The following is an 18,462-nucleotide window of genomic DNA, read 5'->3' as shown; positions in this document are numbered from 1 at the left end:
TAACTGAATTATTAAAATAAGACTACTTTTCTTTTTTTTCTTTTTTTTATTGATGTTTTAGCCTTTTTTGACAGGAGATTAGAGAGAGACAGGTAGCATGGGGGGGGGGATAAAAGCTGAAACGAATGTGGTATGTGTCTTAACCCCTCAACACAATTATACAGATTTAAAGCATCACTTTACCAAACTGGAACATCTGATGAACATTTTACCACAACATTAATAACATTTATCTGCAACTTATAGAACGGATTCAATTTAAATTGACCCTCAGAACAAGCAGTTACCCCCGGCTGACCACAGCTGACCTGTCCCTGTTGGCTTACTCCTCCATGATGAGGTTCTTCTTGGCTTTGTCCAACCTGTCCAGGATTTCACTGTAGAGACCAGACATCTGTGAGCACACAAGAAACAGCTGTAAATCTTACAACGCTCTCGGCTCTTTAAAGGTCTACAATGATACTTGATACAGCATAAGACCTGTGTGTTTCTGGGGCCAAAGCCTTTGTACTACAACCACCCCAGTCTGCTTCATCCCCCCACCCCCTTCCTTTCTACCAGTCCAGCACCTGTGTCTCGTAGCTCTCCTGCAGTGATCCAAGGTGGCGGATGAAGCTCATTGCGAGGCCACACCACTTCTCAGCCTCGGGGTACTGAGCCAGGCTGTACAGCAAAATCCCTGTGTTCCAAGCCCGAGTCAGCAGCCACAGGGTCTCCATCTCTGGGAAGTCGTCTGGCTACAGAGAAAAGCAGGAAGATGTTCAAAAGGCCATTTAACGGAGACCACCTGGCTGGCTCACTTGAGCCAAGTGTGTGTTTTTTTTGTGTGGATAAAGCTTGTGAGTAACTTTAATCCAATCCTGTTCAACTGTATGTTAACCTTTACTAATGCTTTGTAGTCCTAAACAGACCGTAAACAAACTCGAAGGTCTATCATTTCTAAAGTTTCATTCGTTTTTCACACCACTTTAATCTTGAGCTTTCACTTTGATCCAAAGAATTCCACAGCTTTTGAATAATAACTCAAAATGAAAGGGGAAATATGCACTGCCTCTAAAGCAGTGTAATGTCTCAATAATTTGATGCCTCTTTCAGAGCTGCAGCTCACCGGCAGTATGATGACTTGTACAGCACATTAACATTCAAATTGGCAGGAAGGGGGTGGTGAATGGAAGCATCTGCTAATTGAAGTGCGGCTGAAAGCCCATTGATAAAAAATGGCATCTAGGACAGTAGGCTGGCATGGAGTGGAAGAGAGGGGGTTAATTATATAGCATGGCGCAGTTCTGTTGGATGGAACAGGAGGTGGGTGCCAACAGATGGTGATGTGTGATTGGTGCTGACTCACTGCGGCTGCAATGATGGACAGGGCCTCCTCGTAGTAGTCCCACACCTCCTCGAGCACATGGGCCTCCACCTCTGACACACCGCTTGGGAGGGACAGCTTGATCAAGCTGTGGACACACTTGCTAAGAAAGGGACACAACAACAGGCACACAATCAGAAAACCTTTCATCCCAATACGCACTTTGTGGGAATGGATCGTTAATGAAATGTCGAGGGTGTTTTCATGCAGAGTAGAGATGGGTATGCCTGCAGCGGGCCAGGTCAGCCTGTGGTTGTTTCTTGTGCAGGGAGAGAGCAACCCTCAACGCTTTCTTACACAGCAGAGGGAAGTGGGCTGGAGGCTCCATGGCTAAGGCTCCATATAGAAAGAAAGAAAAAAAGATGCCAGCATACTGCAAATACTACAACGTGTCTGTTTCTTTAGGCGTGTCAGCAGAGATGAGATGAACAATACCTGCAATGGTCTCTAGCACCTTGGTTTCAACATTTTCAAGCTCCAAGACAGACTCCAGTACTGTCTCAACCTTGGGGTCATTCAGCTTAGCTCGAGCTTCAAATTCATACAGCAGCAGCAGTGTGTCTGTTGGGTCCATTGGGGAGCTTCCTGCCAAGTACGTGGTGAGAATACATTTCCTTTGCTTCATTTAAATTAATGAAAGATGTGTGCAAATAATTAAACATGGATGTTTTTTGGATAGTGAAGCTACTTAAGGTACCTGATGCTTTCAAGGTTTTCCAAACCTCCCAACAGATCTGAATGTGCTCCAGAGCCTGAGTGAGCTCCTCAGTCTGTGAACCAAATGGAAACATAAAAAGAGTATTCTGGATTCATCATCGCCATCTAGTGTTCACTTACTGCTCAAAGGCAGAGGACTTCAAAATGAAACGCCTACGCCAGCACCAATAATGTGGTTAGTCACCTCTCTTCACCACTGGTCTTGGTAAATTTCCATCCGTGAGGATGGAGAGCGTGCTAAATGTAGGAGATGGACAGAGGGAGTGGGTGGCACACCTGGACAGAGTGAAGAGACTTCCTGCAGATCTCCAGAGAGGCGGCGGCGGCCATTAGCAGACATGTCTTCTGGCCCATGAGCAGTGTGCGATCAGGAGGGCACAGCTGGGAGAGCTACGGGTTCATTCAGATGTCATATTTCCATTTTTATTGCAATAAAACAAAGGTAAGTTGGTTAGTTCAAAACAAGTGAAAGTTTTGAGCACAGGACACACTGGAATATTTGTGGTAGGAAAGAATTCAACAATTGCATCTGATGATTCTGCCTAAAATAAAGTACTTCATCCCAGTTTCTCTCAAACATCGACTCAACATCCAACAGCAGAAGCTTCTGATTGTACAAGGGTGTTCTCAGACATGAATGCATGTGTCAACAGTAGGGTTGGGCATCGAGAACCGATTCCTACTCGGAATCGTTTCAAAAATTACGATTCCAGCGGAATCGTTTATTTATCGGAATCGTTTGGAGGATTTGGTTTCAAATCTGATCATGGATTCCAAATTTAACATGCGCAAGTTTGGTTTCCGTAGAGGCCAGGCGCTTGATGTGTTGCAGCCTTGGAGCACAGTAAGCGGCGCTCTGGTGTGGCTTTATTTTACGTTGAATCAAAATAAAACTTTCCTCTTATTTGTGAAATAAGCATGTGACCCGTTTCAGCTCTCCCCTCAAAGAATCGGAATCGAGAATCGATAAGAACCGGAATAGAAAGGAAGAATCGGAATCGTTAAAATCTAAACGATAACCCTAGTCAACAGTCAACATCTCATGGAGAAATAAATATTAAAAATCCACTTTGCAAATACAGGTATTCTGTTGAAGGTAAAGTCAAAGGTCAGAGGGATCATTGTGGGTTACAGAGATTCTTTATCTTAAACTATCTTTCTAAAGCAATGTTAAATCCCTGTTCAGGTGTTATTGATCTCTATACCCACATACTGTTGATATTGATTAATCCACCTGGCAAAGCTAATAAGGGCACTTGCCTGGAAAGAGAGCACAAAGAAATCCCTCATTCTGTCAGGGCTCTTCTCGCACTGCAGAGCAGAGTTCCACGCTGTAAGGACACACACCCACACACCCACACACACACACACACACACACACACACACACACACACACAGACAAAATTAGTTTAAGCGATAGCATACCATGTCAGATTGAAGTGACAAGTAGAGAAAGTCTTAGTACCAATCTTCCTGAACCAGTTAGATTCCTCTGTACGTTGCTCAACAGTCATGCAGGACTGCTGAGAAAGTTTCTGCAGCGCTGCAGTGATGGCAAACAAAACATTTGTGGGTTATGATGCACAGCAGATACTGCAGTTGAGACATTTCTTCCCAAAATACAATTCAACCTCAATTGTTGCATATGTACTCACCCATTTTTAAATATGGCAGCACGACATCCAGATTCCCATTCCTACATGGAGTAAGGTAAGGTAGTAAATGTAAATCTCCGTTCTGATTTGATTAAAAGCAGCATCAATAATAGTATGTAATCACTCTATTAGGTACTCTCCCTTCCCCTCACCTCATCTCATCACTCGATTTTTCTACTGTGGAGAGCACAAGTCGAACCAAACACCTATAAAAAGATGAATGGAGAAACTGGTGTTGACCTCCTTTCTTTCACCTACTAACTGTATTATACAGAGACACACTTTCAGTGGAGAAGCAAGGGAATATAGGTCAGTGGATCATAGAGGTGTATGGAAAACTAACAGACTCGCTACAATCTCTCAGCACATAAGCCATCTCTACTAAATATGTGTTATGTGTGAAACTGTACCATCATGTGTTGTTTACACAGTCTGAACACATGAACGCTGAATGCATCTGACCTGAGAGCAGTCAGAACCTGAGCTTCATCTTTGGAGTTTTCACACAGGGTCTCCAGAGCCTTCATGGCAGTTTCCTGCTGTTCATTCTGTCACAGGGCGACATGCATCCTCCTCATTAATACCACCACCCACCAGTCAAATAACTGTGTCATGTAACTATAAAACATTTGTCAGTACTTATTTATATGTTCATGTGCAATTAGCCTGGGGAGGTGGTAACCAGTAATGTTCTATCTCTGATCCCAGCCGATTGTTTTTACCCAATGAGGAGCTTTTCCTGGAAATGTGTAACAAACAACCAAACATCTGTTATCATGCCATCCTCCCCAGATCAGTGCAGTGTTTAAGACATGATCCCTCATCAGCTTCACACCCACAAACTCCAGGCTGCAAGCATCGTTCTTGAGGACTAAACACAGGGTTTTGGAGCCCTACAACACCATAAGAGTTTGACAAGTGATAAGTTATAATTCCACCAAACCAAACTAATTATTTTCCCAATTCTTTACAAATGGTGTACAGGGCCGAGTGATGAGTCCTACCTCCAAAGCAATCTGAGCAGCCAGACTGAGGAGATTGGAAGCAGCGTTCTCAGAAACCAGCAGTCCGTCCTCACTGGCAACACGACTCTTGGACAGAAGTCCCATCGCATTCACTGCCTCTGCAGCTGGTACAAATCAACAGCCTCATCATCACCACAGAGAATATGCTGAAAATGTGGCTGTAATAAAATAGCAGCACTATAACCGTATCTGTTTTTACTTGTTATGTATCACACAACTAATGCTTTGTAAATACCTTTTTCCACATTGTTCTCATGCACTGCAATCTTGTAAACACTGAACTGAGTGAAAATGCTGTCAGGATCACATCTCTCTGCTTCTTTAATTGCTTCTTTGGCCTGATAAACACAAGGTTTCACATACAAGCAAACATACCTCACATACATAAACTGTAAAAATGTGTCAGGAGCATTTGCCATTGGGGCTGCTGAGTTCTGTCACGCACCACTGACTTGCTGCTGTGGCTCAAGTTGTCTTACCTTTTCCAGTTGCTTAAGTTGCAGAAAACAGGAAGCTCTGTTCCTCTGCAGTTTGGCTGAGTTGGGCTCCATTTGACCTGCTTTGAAAAAACTCAGCGAGTAGTTATACCACTGAAGAGCCTCAGCATAGTTCTTGGCCTGGGAAGAAATATAGAGTATTAAGTTATCCTTCATGTATCTCTGTGTGGAAATGAAACCTCTGCATTGAACCTATCCTAACTATTTATGAGCCGTGGGCATTGTGTGGGCCCACCAACCTCCTTGCTATGAGGCAACAGTGCTGATCTCTCAGCCACAATGCTGATAAGTGTATGCACACTATAAAAATAGCTTTTGAATTAAGGATAAACAAGGCTATATTTAGCATACCTCAAAATGTTTGGACGCTTTATCCCACAGCATGACATGTAGGCGAGTGAGGGCCTGTGGAGTCAGCTGTTTTCCTGTATAGTGGCCTGTGTGGGTGTAAAAAAAAATGGTTATACTAATACAGAGGCACAACTACAGTGTATTACCTGCATTATATATGTGATTATATTCTTATTAAAATCAGACTTATTCAAGAACTGGAATGCAAAAATAAAGTACCAGTGATGATATCCTCTATCTTCTGTTTGCCCAACAGCTCCTTGCCCCTCTGCAGCAGTAGCTCAATGTGCAAGACAAGAGCAGTTCCCAGGTCAGGGGACGACTCAAAGTGCTGACACACACGTTTCAAATACTCAAATGCCAGCACTTCTCTATGAAAATAAAACAGATACCATTCAGTTAAATAGCATTCATCTGGGCATTCCTTAAATAAAAGTCCTTGTTTATATAGGCTATGTGTGTGTTTCTACAAAGAGCAAAGTGTAGTAGAGTACTAGCAAAGATGCTGAAGTTTTTACCTGTCTTCAGACATGAGTAGTTTCACTGTGCTCAGACACACTTCAAGATAAACCTTGGATTCCAGCATCTCATTAAGTCCTGAAAACATATTTTTATGATCTGCTTTTAAATGTGCATTTAACTCAAGTGCAAGTTACCCACAGACACACAGGAACACTTGGGAGGGTCCCAGTACAAGCACAATCTTCTACTGTTGGAGACTGAGCAACTCTACTGGAACACCTGACCAGACTTAGTAGCTACATCACTGTAGACAATATTTCTGAAGCAATTAAACTCATCAGTAGCCATATGTAGTTTTTCCAAATTCACTTTTCTCTCCAGTAGCCTCAGATAATCAAATTAGCAACATTTCCTTCTTGCATCTACTTCTCTAAACTCTCAGCCACTGATGCCCCACTGCTGCCTATGTTAATGAAGTTCTGTATAAATAATTCAGTGAGATTCGGGTAATAACTAACCTGCTCTGATATGATCATCTGCGGCCCCACATCTCAGGAGTATTCTGATCTTTAAGTACAGCCCAGAGGCGCTCACACATTCCTGTTAAATTGCAATTGGGTATAGAGCATCTTTTTTTGTAAGTGTATGTTTAAAAAAATGCATATGTAGAATACAATTTAAAAATGATTTCTCATATCCCACCTTGTTTGCTAAGCTGACAGCATTAAGAGCCTTCTCCTGAAACCCCTGACAGTCCCACTCTAGATAAACAGTAGCAAGGAGCCTCAAAACCTTTGCCTATTGTCAGGGAAATTGAAGACAGTAATAATAATAATTACTATTTTAATGTGTACCAGTTGCTTGTACTAAATTCTGTTTTGCACTGTCTTACCTGGACTTCAGATCCAGGGGCATATTTCACATTCATTTTCCCAATTTCATAGCTTTGGCTGAAAAAGAAGAACACATTGCTTTCCCACTGCATTGTTTCTAAGCTCTCTCTTTTAAAAAATATTCTATTTACCTCAGCCAAAATGCGCTGTCCTCAAACTTTCTCAGATTGTAAGTGTCTATTCCAAAGTTGTAACACATAAGGGAGAGGTACGCAGTCTACATTGAAAAAATATATTCAGAGTTAACATCTCCTACACTTTCAACAGCAATATGTTATGTAAATGTGAAACAACAATATATAGTGTTGTTATAGTGATAACACTATAAATTTACATCTTTAGGTAGCCGCAGCAGCATGTCTTTACAGCGCTGCACATAGACCACAGCCTCATGGTTATTCCCTTGACTTAAGGCCTGAAAAGAAGAGATTTGAACTTCCTGTTTAATGTCAGCAAACAGTATAACATTCCATATTAGCACAGAATAAGATTTTCCCCTCTCATTGTTTCTAGGTTTACATTTTAGCTGTCTCACACTTCACACTGCAAGTCTTTCAAAATAGCACTTCCGCAGCTGCCAAATATCACAAGAACAAATATTCACATTGAAGGTGTTGAACATCACATGCGCCACAGCTCACCGATTCTGCCTGGCATGAGAGAATGCGAAGCAGATCCTTCTCTACATCCCCCTTGGATGAAGTGATGTCATCTGCTCCGTCACCCCTGGACGTCAGTTGGCCATAGAGAGTTTCCAGGCTCTAGGGATATTGAATGTTGAATAATTTGTAAAGACACCCTATTTCTGTTTGCTCTAAACTTGAAAAGATTGAAGCTCTCTCAATTTGAGTGTTATTTTTCTTATTCTTTACCTTGACAGCAAACCTTAAGAAGTTATCTGCCATCTGGGGATTTTTGCAGTCCAGCCAGGTTCTCCCTGTTTTGCTGGCCATCTGTAAAGATTAGACACTGACATACAGACTTTTTCCTCCTGAAATGTTGAGCACTTACAGACGATGGCTACAGTATTGCTTACCAGGATCTGCTTGCGGATGACGCCCTCTGTTGGATTCTCAGGCTCACAGCAGTACAGAAGACTGCATGCGACATGACGCACTGTGAAGATGGTGAAAGCATTTGAATGTGACGTGACACGACATGATTGTGACCTCTCCAGCTTGCAATCCTTACATTGTGCCAACACTTCAGATAATATGTATGGGTATTTTCAAGTGTCATGATCATCAGTAAGATTATCATGTAAATAAATACTGCAACTAGAAGTGTACCTTTGGCTTTCTGATTTTTACATATAGAGGTGCCCACATTCTTAGTAACTGCCCAGTTCCACAGCTGGATGGCACACTCCTCAAGCTGTAACATGAGTAAGAAAAAAGAAATATGCATGCAACCCACAAATTCTGCCAAATTATAGCCATATAAAGGTGACATTAATGCTAGAGTACTAGATAAATAGATCTGATGTAAAACTTTACATTATATAGCATCACTTTTTGAGGGGAAAAAACACTGCCAACTAGAGATATACTTGTTGGTATTACATATGGTAGTTTTTTTTTGTTCCTTTAGTTTTTTTTTATTTACTATTACAGTCAAACTATAGTTAAATTCTCTCACACACTTGTATCTACCTGTGGATCTGGTATTTTGGGGAAATCCTCTAGGCCAGAGACTTCAGAGAAGAGTTTCTCTATCACCTCGTCATAATCTGTCAGCTTTCTCTGCAGTAGATTCTCTGTGAGACCTGTGTATAAACAAAAACAAATCAAGACATGTTGACTTTTTTTTCTTGAAATAAGTCAAATGTTTTCCCAGAAAAAGTTAGTGTCACAATAGCAAATTTCACTTCTAATGAGCTTATTGTTAGGCTAACACTATTTGGAAAAACAGAAAAATGGGTTCAAATATCCAATTTTTCATTTGTTTCCACCTTGAAAAATTAAAAAATTGGATCTTTAATCTGTTTTTCCAATTTTCTGTTTTTTATTCAGAGGATCAGAAATTGATAAAATTACAAAATTGCGTCTGAGCTCAAATTATTCAATACTGCAAATGGTATTCTCTTCCTCTACTTTGCGGACTATGCAGGTCATTAACTGCATATGGACCAAAGAAAACAAAAACTGATAGACTTTGGAGTCAGAGGTGCTTGCAACTGATGGTTTGGAGTGGGGGGGCGGGCGTAGCTAGGTGGAACCATAGACAGTATATAAGAAGGGTGGAACGAGGGAGAGAATACCATTGCAGCAGAGCCATAGAGATACATGTCTTTCTCTATCATTCTGCATTGTAGTATTGAATAATTGGAGCCCAGACGCAATTTTGTAATTTTCTACATTTCTGATCCTCTGAATAAAAACTGAAAATTGGAAAAACAGTTTAAAGATCCAATTTTTTAATTTGTAAAGGCTGAAAAAAATGAAAAATTGGATATTGGAACCCATTTTTCTGTTTTTCCAAATGTCCGTTTGTGCTAAGAAAATTTAACTGATAGCTAGCTAGCTAGCTAAGCGCTACCGCTACCATTAAGCACCATTAAGCACCATTTTGAGTAATAAGGTAGCTTGGTATTGGTGTTAAAAAAGGCTTTATTTTCTTTTTTTCTTGATATTATGTATTTACAACTTCACGTTAACCCCTGGTATGTCTAGCTAGCTTATTGTTCACTTGTTTTGCAATAAATCATAAAAAAGCTTGTTGTACATAAGGTACATAATAATGTACCTTATCTAATATAAAATCTTCTTCAATTATTTGGTCATGACTAAGGTAGCGAAGTAAAGAGCATAGCTAAATCAGAAGAAGTCAATGCGGAGGTAACGTTAACGTTACATAGCTAGCTACATAAACAAGCTAACATGGCTAGCTAGCTAGGTAGCCTCATAGGGTAGCCTTAGCTAATGACAGAGGAACTCTATGCATAGGTTACCTTGCCAACGGTTACTGACCCAGATAGGCTGGAAGTCTCAGAACGTTATTTGTAACCAAAACTGTCTACAAATAGCAGTTAGAACAGCTGAATGGGATAGCTAGTTACTCACATTTTACAGTTAAAACAAACCGCTCCATGTTTTAGGTTTTACCGCTGAAAATAATAGTGTTAGCTCCCTACAGCGCCATCTTGTTTGACTGACAGCTGATACAAATGCCCGGGAGCGATATTACGAATCCCACTATGGCCACGCCAAGACCTGCCCTTCAATAGCATTCACACACTACTATTGGCCAGGCGTCCATGCTAACACGTACAGGTCCTATCCCCTGACCAATCCCCTAACCCTAACCTTAACCACTCGAGGTGAAATGCCTAACCCTAACCAATCAAGATGCTTCGTAGGGCGGGTCTTGGCGTGGCCATAGTGGGATTCGTAATTTTGCTGCCCGGGAGGTTGGAAGAGGCCCTGGTGAAACATCCATGGATGGAAGGGCCTAAAGGAAGAGCCTAAAGGAAGAGCCTAAAGGAAGAGCCTAAAGGAAGAGCCGGAAGCATTAACAATAAGCCTGAAGGTAAGGTGTCTATGAAGGTAACAAACAACCCTAAAAAGTTTTGGATTAGTGTGAACTTCTTGTAACGTTAGCCATACATAGCTTATTTACACTAGAATGTATAGCTATAATATGGGACTGAAGTACATTTTACTGTATTGCAGGTCTAGCAACATCTACAACACATAGGCTAGCATACTGCACTAAACTAGGCTACTTTTTGAAAACCTATTTTTATTCTGCCTTAACAGCCCAATTTAACAAAAGTACCCAGATAGATTGGTCAACATGACTAGCTAAACCTGAGAATTTTCCACTGTTAAAATGGTTGTGTAATCCGAGTTGGCATGGACATTTTTACTCTGTTAAGAGAGAGCTCTGTTGTTCTAAAACAGGATCTTCAGTGGCACGCGACAGCTCCCTCTGCTTAATTATCTACATTTCATTTCCAAATCTTTGAATTGATTTTTTTTTATTCCCTATTACCTTTTTCCATATTGTTGATTTGATGTGCTACTTTTACTTTTGATCCAAAATGGTAATATCGACCACAAAATATTTAACAAGAATATTTTATATCAGATAGTTTTATAATATTTTGCAGAGAGCCCAGATCTTGAACCATGGGCCAGCTTCTTGCATGTCAAATTTGATGCATAATTGGTTTCCAACTAGTGCAGACTTCTTTAAATGACCCTGGCTTGAAGATCAAAAATTTATAATAGTGTGGTCATGCAAGAAATGGTTTTGTTAATAGTGTGGGCTATACATTTTAAACATTTACTCTATGAAATGATATTTCTTGCTTCCGAAAGCTGCAGTATGAGTGGGGTCTGGAGACTGTGGAATCAAGACTGAATACAGTCATTTGATCAGCAGGGCAGGCAGTCCGACCCCCTTCACCCCTCTGCTGAAGAAATACTTTATTTCTACTGGTTCATTTACCCAAGAGGACATTCCTGTTGGGGTTAAAGGAAGAGTGCATGCTGTGTGTGTAGAACCAGTTAGTCCCCCATAGTGTGTTTTTGAACACCAGATTCTAAAATAAAACACTTTAAACCCACCCCTATCAGCTAGCAACTTCCAGCAATTGTTCATCAGGAGACTTATCTGCTGCCCTCTTGGCCCAGTGGGAATGTCTCCTTCAATGAGGACTTAAATGTGAACACACGCAAAGAAAATTGTTGAAGTAGACAAGGCAGTTTCTTGCAAACCTCACCTCTTTTGTTTTGCATTTAGTGAGCTGCTATCTTTCTCTTGAGATGTGTCAGCATATCATCTTTACCATGTGTCACCATTCAGACTTGAGAGCCCATCTTTTAGACATTTTCTTGAGACTATTACTATTTGACTCCAGTTGTCATCTTGTCAATTTATGCCATATAGAGTTCATTCCCAAGTCTACAAAGTGAGAAGGGTGAATTTAATGTTGCTTCACCGCCAATTTGTAATAGTGAGTGTCCACTTCTAGAACAAAGTAGCTACACATTAGCCTAAAATGTCTCCTTTTTTGGATTAAACCACGCAGAAGAGTGCTAACTCTTGAGTGCTTTTTTGTGTATGCTGTTCTAGCCACCCAAATATGGACATTACTTTTTGATTTCCTTGAGTGATTTCATTCAAAAAGGACATTCTTGACCTGTGACTATTTGGTCTCCGAATCCCAGAAAGCAAAAGGACTCCCACAAACGGGATGTTATAAACTGTTTCCCACGTTTTCATGTGACATTTCACTGTTATCCTACAGGGATGGAAGAGTGGTGTCCATCACATTTCACTACTTGTGCTGTGCCTCACCCAAGCCACCACTCAAGATCCATTTCCCAAGATGGTGGCTGTTCAGTCCTGACATGGACGGAAAGGTGAGGGCAGGATGTTCTTATTTACAGTGCCTGCTACTGTGACCTACAGCAGCAGAGTAATTGTTGTGGTGATAAAAGAAAACAGTCTGCAGCACATCCACACACGGCAGGGTCCTGCTGGACAAAAGAGGATTATTTACATTGATATAATAAGCAGCACATCCTGTTTCTGAAGTTAAAAATAAATCTGGCAAATATTTATTCTAAACACATGAACAGGTAGATTCGATCTGATATCACAATGATTGTTTACGTTTTATTCTATTTCCTCTTGAGACAAGATTACTGCTGTAACCTTTAACCTCAGTTAGGCCTACACAGTAGGTTGATTTCATCAAATACAGCATTACACACAAAGGTCAGTTAAAAAAGGTAGTTTAATGATCTACTTCATAATTTAGAAACCACAAATCAATAAGGTTGATATGAATCGTGATTGAAATAATGCTGTGATAAATCCCATTCAGGTTCATTTTGGTTCCCCTTAGGGTGGATAAATATAATGACTGTGATTTTCTATTGCATAGAATCATGTTTAATGGTATTACTATAACATCCCTGTACCATTTCTAGTAGTTACCAATCATGTTGGTCTGACACAATGTGTTGCAGGATTACTATAGATAATCATTATTTCTCATTGAGTGATCTCCTCCTCAGTAGCCTGCAGAAAGGAGTTTGTCCCCCCCCACAAAAAAAGTGACGTTGCGTCCTTCCACTATGTCTCCATAAAACGTGCCTCGCGCTTGGACTGTGAGTGTTGCACAGAGGCGAAAGGGAGGAGAATATTGTTCAAGGCGCGCATGAAAGACAGGAGCTGATTGATCTGGCTTTTGTGGGATATACCAGACACCAGTTAGAAGCTGATATATACCACTCACTTAACTTTTATTTTTCACCAACCATTGAATTTAATCCATCTAACTTTTTGTTGTTCGAGAGCACCTGCCCCGAGGATACAGCGGTACATCCGTCTCCTCTTTGCCGGGTCGGGAGTTGGACTCCCCCAGCTGCGCTGGAGAGCTCCCCTGCGAAACGCGTCATGGGATACGGGAGAATCACGGCCGCTTTCTGCATGTGCACCTGAGTTTTTTGGGGGGATTTACAACACGGACTTTTTTTATTTAAAAAAAGGACTCTTTGATTGACTCGCTTTGAGAAGCAACTTTTGTAAGTCACTCGGAACTCTAAGCCTCTGCCAAGGACTCGTATTACTTTATTTATAACGCACGGTTTGGATTCCGGTGAAGGGCTGGCAGGATGGTCTCATCCGACTGCTTCAGATTGGTCGTTGTCATCTTGTGTGGTTCATCACTCACAAATGGTAAGAAGTCATTCATGCTTATACAGATCAGTTATTTACGCGTAGTAGAGTTTTATGCATGAAAGAACAGAGTACATCGCACTGTTTGATTCGTTTTAATGAATGGCTGAATGCATATTGTTATACAGATAGTGGACACAATCGGCTGTCAGTTATTATATTAGAGGGAGAAGTAGGCTACAGAGATTGGCGTACTTTTATTCGTCTGTAATAATAATGATTTAATTCTTACTGTGTCTAATTGAGCTGTTACCAAGAGCATACCTGTCAACACTCCTGTTTTTCCCGGGTTTCTCCCGTTTCCCTCCCGGTTTGTTATTTTTCACGGGAAACTCCCGTAATTTGCACGGCCCAAACTCTTTTATAAATAATCGGACCAATATGTTTGTCTAATGTAGACCAGTTGCCAGATCTTGTATGAAACGCATTCTATTCACACAATCCACACACCATATACAATGTTCAACCCGTTTGTCACCTCAACCTGGCAACCTATAACCCAGTTGCGCAGTTGATCTCTGTGCAAGCATCACGGAAAGTTCAGTCGGTGTTCCCGCAAAGAAATCGAAATATAGCTGTAAATTTCAACAGTGTTGGGCGCAACAGTTTACATGCATCTTACCTAGTCATCTCGACAACCTCCACGCTTAACTGCGTTTTATTGTTTATAGTTGTTTCAGTAGAATATTCACTTTGCATGTTTTAGGATAATTCTGTGTCAACAGATTCAGGCTGTCATTGGACCTGCAGTTCTCACACAAGCCGCTAGAGGTAGTCTTGTCCCGTTGTCAATGGTTGATTATTAACATTAATAAAAATGTGCTGACACTATATGATAGGTAACTGTAATAGATAAGTAGACTTTATATTTTAATTGTCAGACTGATTTTATGGATGACATTTGGATTTGTTTGATTTTAATTTGTTTCTCAGATATGAAGATATTGCAAGTCAGCCTTTTGTTAAATATTATGAAAAACGTTTATCCAGCAATTGTTATAAGTGAACAGGATTAAACATTTTGGGAAGAGAATGCATGTTTCTTCAGACAGTACAATCAGCTTCATTGTCTCAGTGTCACTCCACAGAAACCCGATAGAGTATACAGTAAAAGGTGGATGTTCCTCCACCTTAGGTCTAGTGTGCCACTGAGATACACACTAAGCCTTCCTCACCATTCCCAAATAAACAGCCTATCCAAACAAAGGAAATACTGTTCATGTCCCCCCCACCCCCCACACACACACACACACACACACACACACACACACACACACACACACTCATACACACTTTTAGCCTATAAAGCTTTGTCTACTGTGTTTTTAAGTAGATTTCCTTCACTGTCCACACACAAAGCGTGGGAAAGACACAAGGAGGAAGCGGACGTAGGGCAAGAGGCAGCCTGGAATTGTTCTGGCTAGTAAAGGTCATGGAAATGTGACACGCTACCTGAGTAAAGATTTCTTCCCGGAGTTCCTTGTGCTCGTATTGAGCTATGTCAAACTGCATCCACAAGACAATGGCAGGGAGGAAGGGAGTGGTATTGTTTCTGCAGAGGAACCACTGACTGGTAGAGCCATCAGTTATTGATGGTGCATCAACTTCTTTCTATTCAAGCTAAGGTTTCTAACCAGCATATCTTAGCAAAAAAAAGCACAAAGCTGTACAAAAACAACAAATTCATGCTTAACCACCAAAATGGAAGATGCATGATGCACCCTGTCACTGATGGTGCAGTTTAATAATATTAAAGTTATTGATCGTTCTACTGACATACATTTTAACAGTCTTCTATTTCACTCAACCGTTCTTTTTTACTGTTATATCAGTAAATGGTAACAGTGAACTATCTGAAAACTAGCCTGACCTATTTGCTATTTTGTTAATATTTCACTTGCTTCTTATTGAAAAGTGAGCACAGATCAAGTGTGTTGCTTCGTGACCTTTTGACACCAATTTAAATGAAGCATAACGGCTCAGACTGAGGGAGAGAACCTTTTTGTAGCTCTCTGCAACATGATGTTTGCATTTCTGATTTATTTCAGTCGGTCTGTGATATGGTCAAAGTCCTTAAGCCTTCTGCAGAGATTATTGATGCATGCAATAATATTGATTCAGTGAACTGTGTGTACTAGTTTCATAGATTTTAGGCTGTAGTTTACTACAACTATTCTTTGTGCTGTACAGGTGAATTTGTCCAAGGAACAAGTTGTATGTGTAGACTACTGTAACATGGTTTTATTCAGTGGTGTTTTAGGACACATGCCAAATTCTGGAAAAACAAGTGAAGCAAAGTGCTGATTGAATTTGAAACTGGAAGCTGCCTTGTTATTTTTTTTTGTCATAAAATTCCTTTTTCTTCACTCATGTCTACAATAAGGACAGTGTTTTAAAGCCAAGTGTTGATGTTGTGTCTAATTTGTTTTGGAGTCATTTTTTCTTTCCTGCTTGCACACTTTAGATAGAGTAGAAAATGGGAGTGACGAGAGGTCATCCGAGTGCAGTGGGGGCTCATTGCTCACTTACGGAACGTCTGGGTCCATACACACACACTCACCTGGAATGGGAGATTTATAAACAGAGCAGATAAAGCCATTCCCTTCCACAGGGATATAACTTAACAAATTGCTTTGTGTAGCCGTTCTTATTGCATGATTGCAGCATCTGGTCCATACTAGGCATATCCATCCTGAGCCAGCAATATATTTTCTTTGAATTCTGCATGAGATTTCAATTTCAAGGAGCTTCTGCCTGCCTACTAGTCTTAATCATACGTTATGGAACAGGAATCCTCTGGGTTTACCATTTAGGACTTTCATGCAGGCGATTCCTGTTTGTTGGCTCTACTCAACTTTATATAACCTAGAATGGCCACCCATCATGGCCAGATGTTCCTTTATTTTTTCTTTTTTAAGAGGAGTCTGGGGCATTTTTGCCTCCAAATCTCTAATGGCTAATATACGGCTAATAAAAAAAGCACTCTCCCTAACTGTTGTCTTAACCTTGCAGTTGGCAAAGTGGAGGGGTTTTAGAAGGACTGTGTGAGAGAGAAAATACTCCAGGGCACACGGACCATGTAACACAGCCACAGCAGTGGTAGCTACTCCATATTTTGGCAGGTGGTTTCAAGTGTTGTCAAGATTTCAACTTTGTGTTGTAATTTTTAGTTTGTCTTGAAAAATTCAACCTAAAGGCAATTTATCATTAAAACATCACTGGCATCTCACAGCAACCAGTGGAGTAGTAGCTTATCCCCATTTGAAATAGTAACTTTAATCTTTCAGAGATAATTTGAAAACAAGTTCATGTGTAGTGTGTTGCATTGTTTTCCAATTACTATAATTACTTGACCATCAACTGGCTAAACGGATGTTGTGCTATCCATTTCCACTAGAGGACAGGAAGCTCATCTCAGTGGCCACAGCAGATTGGTGCTACTGTTTGGCTCTTGACGCCATGGTCACATAACAGCCAAGATGACTCACCAAGAGTGACCCTGCACTCCTTTGTTAAACTGTAATTCACTCTCCACCATTTCTATGTCTTTTGTTGTTACAGAAGTACAAGGATTCATTTGGCAAGGGAATCATCATGCCGTATTGTTACTTTTGCCTTGAACACACCAAAAAAAGATTGACTCTCAAGACAGTTCCGTTGTTTCATGATGGCACGGGAAGTACGGGAAGATGAAGCTTACTCTCTGCAAAATAAAAGGGAGTTCCGCACATTATTTCCCGCACTTGAAGGGAGGTGTGTGACTTGTGGTTTCCCGTCTAATTCAGTCACAGTACTCATCTCATACAGTAAAAGCTGTTTTTATTACGCAACATCGTGCATGAGCTACTGGCGGGCATACTGCAAAAGCGTACTTTGCCATGGTTATTCCAGCTTACAACGTCCTTTCTTCTCGCGTTTGCTCTAAGATTCTTTATTGTTGTTCACATATTAGTTTGTTGTATGCTCAACTTTCAATTCTGTAAAGTTGTTGTAATATGTTAACTCTGTGCAGTACGTATAAAAATAATAATAATAATGTAATAGCTAACAAGAGCACCTTACTTTTGGGGGCTTCTTCTCAGTTCATCTTACCATGGTTCTCTAAATAAATCTTGTTGCTATATTACATCAATAATAGACCAAATTCATGTTATTTTTCTGATTATATATATAAAATATTTAAGCAGTTAGGGTAGTCAACAATTTTGGTTGGACTGCTGAACCTCTGTCTTAGGTTAATTAAAAAACTCTTTCTGTTTTGTCATTGTTTGGCTGTTCTTTCAGACTAAATATTTAAATGGCATTTTCTGGGCCACAAACATTTCTGAACAGTGTAGCGCAGATCCTGGAATCCTACAGTCTTTATTTCCTTACCGGTAGTGAACCTACCACATATGTTTTCCAAACACTGTGTCCTGTACCAGTTCCCATCATCAATGCCAAGTGAGGACAATGACATACAAATGTGATCCTGGTCTAATCTTAGTTAACTCGGACCCGTGTCAATAATCAGTTTGATGCAATGTGACTGACTCAAAACCCCATCACCAGTTGAAACTAAATCCAAAGTCACTCAGTCTCCCTCCTTCACTCTTGTTTGTTCCATCGCTGTCCTCTTCTTAATGGCTTTTAATGAGAACCAGCTTCAGAGCTCTTTGAACCAACACAGTAAGCACAATTTCTGGCATTTTTCAGGCGCTCTGCTGGAGGAATGCAGCACACAGCTGTTACGGGGGGTTAGGGGTGTCAGGACGCTTGCTGAGGTCAGCGTTGGGCAGGCACCAGGGCAGGTGGGAGTTTTG

The 18,462-nt window shown here is 40.7% G+C and overlaps 2 protein-coding genes across 3 annotated transcripts in view; one reads left to right on the top strand and one right to left on the bottom strand.

Annotated features, from left to right (window-relative positions):
• Positions 1-47: 47 nt before the first annotated feature.
• tex11 (testis expressed 11) lies at positions 48-10,159 on the bottom strand. Of its 2 annotated transcripts, XM_039813299.1 has the most exons (30): positions 10,030-10,159; positions 8,620-8,732; positions 8,257-8,341; positions 8,004-8,083; positions 7,840-7,920; positions 7,609-7,728; positions 7,302-7,382; positions 7,099-7,184; positions 6,967-7,024; positions 6,777-6,872; positions 6,593-6,674; positions 6,131-6,209; positions 5,832-5,983; positions 5,613-5,698; positions 5,244-5,381; positions 5,000-5,102; positions 4,744-4,868; positions 4,462-4,632; positions 4,202-4,287; positions 3,892-3,945; positions 3,740-3,780; positions 3,550-3,627; positions 3,344-3,414; positions 2,360-2,473; positions 2,064-2,136; positions 1,802-1,951; positions 1,594-1,702; positions 1,349-1,469; positions 570-737; positions 48-394 (listed from the first exon to the last, which is right to left on the bottom strand). In XM_039813299.1, the coding sequence occupies exons 1-30, from the start codon at positions 10,055-10,057 to the stop codon at positions 323-325; spliced, it is 2,901 nt and encodes a 966-aa protein (XP_039669233.1). In that variant the 5' UTR covers positions 10,058-10,159; the 3' UTR covers positions 48-322. The 2 variants fall into 2 exon arrangements, with proteins under 2 accessions (XP_039669233.1, XP_039669234.1); XM_039813300.1 differs by lacking the exon at positions 4,462-4,632.
• A 2,925-nt stretch (positions 10,160-13,084) lies between these two features.
• Positions 13,085-18,462, top strand: part of kdrl (kinase insert domain receptor like) — a 47,131-nt gene continuing 41,753 nt past the window's right edge. Inside the window, exon 1 of the mRNA XM_039813298.1 lies at positions 13,085-13,660. Coding sequence (XP_039669232.1) covers positions 13,597-13,660 — 64 coding nt within the window. The 5' untranslated portion in view covers positions 13,085-13,596. The remainder of the gene's footprint in view (positions 13,661-18,462) is intronic.

This window comes from Perca fluviatilis, chromosome 10 (genome assembly GCF_010015445.1).
Source record: "Perca fluviatilis chromosome 10, GENO_Pfluv_1.0, whole genome shotgun sequence".
Taxonomy (NCBI): Eukaryota; Metazoa; Chordata; class Actinopteri; order Perciformes; family Percidae; genus Perca; species Perca fluviatilis.
This window is presented reverse-complemented; position numbering and strand designations above follow the sequence as displayed.